At 53.4% G+C, this 2,906-nt stretch overlaps 1 protein-coding gene across 1 annotated transcript; it reads right to left on the bottom strand.

Moving 5' to 3' along the window:
* Positions 1-548: 548 nt before the first annotated feature.
* Positions 549-2,906, bottom strand: LOC117080766 (keratin-associated protein 5-8-like). The gene is made up of 2 exons (XM_033206016.1): positions 1,507-2,906; positions 549-849 (listed from the first exon to the last, which is right to left on the bottom strand). The coding sequence occupies exon 1, from the start codon at positions 2,290-2,292 to the stop codon at positions 1,528-1,530; it is 765 nt and encodes a 254-aa protein (XP_033061907.1). The 5' UTR covers positions 2,293-2,906; the 3' UTR covers positions 549-849; positions 1,507-1,527.

Below are 2,906 nucleotides of genomic sequence, written 5' to 3'. Positions count from 1 at the left end.
AAAAAATAAAATATAAAATGAAGCAATGTTGGCCGGGCACAGTGGCTCAAGCCTGTAATCCCAGCACTTTGGGAGGCCGAGATGGGCGGATCACGAGGTCAGGAGATCAAGACCATCCTGGCTAACACAGTGAAACCCCGTCTCTACTAAAAAATACAAAAAACTAGCCGGACGAGGTGGCGGGTGCCTGTAGTCCCAGCCAACATAGTCCCAGCTACTCGGAGGCTGAGGCAGGAGACTGGCGTAAACCTGGGAGGCGGAGCTTGCAGTGAGCTGAGATCCGGCCACTGCACTCCAGCCTGGGCGACAGAGCGAGACTCCGTCTCAAAAAAAAAAAAAAAAAAAAAAGCCATGTTGAATTTTATCAAAAGCCTTTCTGCATGTATTAAGATGTTCATGTGGCTTTTGTCTTTAGTTCCGTTTATGTAATGAATCACATTTATTGATTTGTGTAGGTTGAACCAACCTTGCATCCAAGGGGTAAGGCTTACTTGATTGTGGTGGATAAGCTTTTAGATGTGTTGCTGGATTCATAAATCATTCTATCATAAAGACACATGCACACATATGTTTATTACAGCCCTATTCACAGTAGCAAAAACAAGGAATCAACCAAAACACCCATCAACTGTAGACTGGATAAAGAAAATGTAGTACATATACACCACGGAATACTAGGCAGCCATAACAAAGAATGAGATCATGTCGTTGGCAGGAACATGGAGGGAACTGGAGGCTATTATCCTTAGCAAACTAACTCAGGAACAGAAAACCAAATACTGGACATACTTACAAGTGGGAGCAAAATGATGACAACACAGGACACAGAGGGGTGCAACACACAGGGGCCTGGTCGGAGGGCGGATGGTGGGAGGAGGGAGAGGATCAGGAAAAATAACTAATGGGTACTTGGTTTAGTGCCTGGGTGAGGAGATAATCTATACGACATGCCCCCCAGGACACGAGTTTACCTGCGTAACAGACCTGCACATGCTCCTCTGAACCTGAAATTTATTTATTTATTTTTTTTGAAAGCTGCAGTGAGAGCAAGCCTTGTGGGTGGGAAATGTGTTTATTTAAAGTGTCTCAGGTCCTGATGAACCTTAACTGAGAGAGAAGCCACAAGAGTGGCCACCTCCTGGGGAGGAAGGTTTGGAGCCTTTTGGGGTTGGGGGCAGATCTCCACCGCCTCCCCGACCTGCCGCTGCTCTGGAGAAGGAGGACAGGAGGAGTCATGGAGAGGGAGGGCCCTGGCCCAGCAGGACCTGGCAAGGGGCTTGTCGGAGGAGATTGCAGGGCTCTGGGAACTGGGAGGGTGCTGGGCATCAGGAGAGAGGAAGAGAGTTCTCATGAAGAGTGACTGGAAAGGGAGTCAGCACAGGCCAAGAACCTGGAGTCATCACCTTCCACAACATTCAGGGGACACAACTTCTAGAGCTGTGGGACAGACAGGACTGAAATGCAGCGCTGGTCACTTCTTGGGTAGCGTGGACATGCTGGACTCACCTGAGATCCAAAGTCAGAGCCTCAGATCTTGCACTGGCAGCACACAGGGACACAGCAGCTGGACTGGGAACAGCAGGGCTTGCAGCAGGTGGACTGGCAGCAGGATGACCCACAGCCTGAGGAGCAGCAGGGCTTGTAGCAGCTGGACTGGCAGCAGGATGACCCACAGCCTGAGGAGGAGCAGCAGGGCTTGCAGCAGCTGGACTGGCAGCAGGATGACCCACAGCCTGAGGAGCAGCAGGGCTTGCAGCAGCTGGACTGGCAGCAGGATGACCCACAGCCTGAGGAGCAGCAGGGCTTGCAGCAGCTGGACTGGCAGCAGGATGACCCACAGCCTGAGGAGCAGCAGGGCTTGCAGCAGCTGGACTGGCAGCAGGATGACCCACAGCCTGAGGAGCAGCAGGGCTTGCAGCAGCTGGACTGGGAGCAGCCACAAGATCCACAGCCCCCTTTGGAGCCCCCACAAGAACTACAACCCCTCTTGCTGCTCCCACAGGAGCCACAGCCTCCCTTGGAGCCCCCACAGGAGCCACAGTTGGAGCAGGAACAGGCTGGCACACAGCAGCACACGGGCTTGCAGCAGCAGACGGGCACACAGCAGCCGGAGCCACAGCCCCCACAGCCAGAGCCACAGCCCCCACAGCCGGAGCCACAGCCCCCACAGCCAGAGCCACAGCCCCCACAACCGGAGCCACAGCCCCCACAGCCGGAGCCACAGCCCCCACAGCCAGAGCCACAGCCCCCACAGTCGGAGCCACAGCCTCCAGAGCAGCCACAGCAGCCCATGGTTCTGGTGGGTTGAGGGTGGAGCAGGTAGAGGAGCAGGTGAGAGGGAGGTGTGCAGGTGTGGAGCTTCCTGAGCCTGGGCCATTTATATGCCTGCCCAGGGTCAGGAGTGATGCTGGACACACAGTCATTTCCTGGTTCCTGTTTGTGCCATTTCCTTAGGGAAACTGTTTGCTTTATCTTAAAATACCTTAAAACAACTTCAGGTGTATATAGTTTTGCACTTTTTCTTTAGTTCATGATTTTCCTCACATGTCCTCTGAAAAATGACAAGAACCCTGTCCTTCTGTGTCAGTGAGGGCAACGGGAAAAGGGACTTGGCTTTGATGCTGTGCTCATCCTTGCTACCAGTGTTCATTTCCTGGGGCTGCCATAACCAATGGCCCCCAACTGGAGCCTTAACACGGACATTGATGCCTCACAGTTCAGGCAGAGGGAAGTTCAAGATCAAGTTCTCCACGGGAGACGCACTCTCTGAAGGCTCCAGGGGAGGATTCTTTCTGCATCTTCCAGCTTCTGGTGGTGGCCAGACATTCTTCGCTTGTGGCTGCATCCTTCATCTCTGCCTCTATCCTCAAGTGGGCTTCTCCACTGAGTGCCTGTGTCTCACCTCC

This window comes from Trachypithecus francoisi, unplaced genomic scaffold (assembly GCF_009764315.1).
Source record: "Trachypithecus francoisi isolate TF-2019V2 unplaced genomic scaffold, Tfra_2.0 Lachesis_group8, whole genome shotgun sequence".
NCBI classification, from domain to species: Eukaryota; Metazoa; Chordata; class Mammalia; order Primates; family Cercopithecidae; genus Trachypithecus; species Trachypithecus francoisi.
The sequence above is the reverse complement of the archived record's forward strand: the minus strand, read 5'-3'. Positions and strand labels throughout refer to the sequence as shown.

Excerpts from the sequence above, each read along its gene's own strand:
- LOC117080766 (XM_033206016.1), bottom strand. The coding sequence starts at position 2,292 with ATGGGCTGCTGTGGCTGCTCTGGAGGCTGTGGCTCCGACTGTGGGGGC.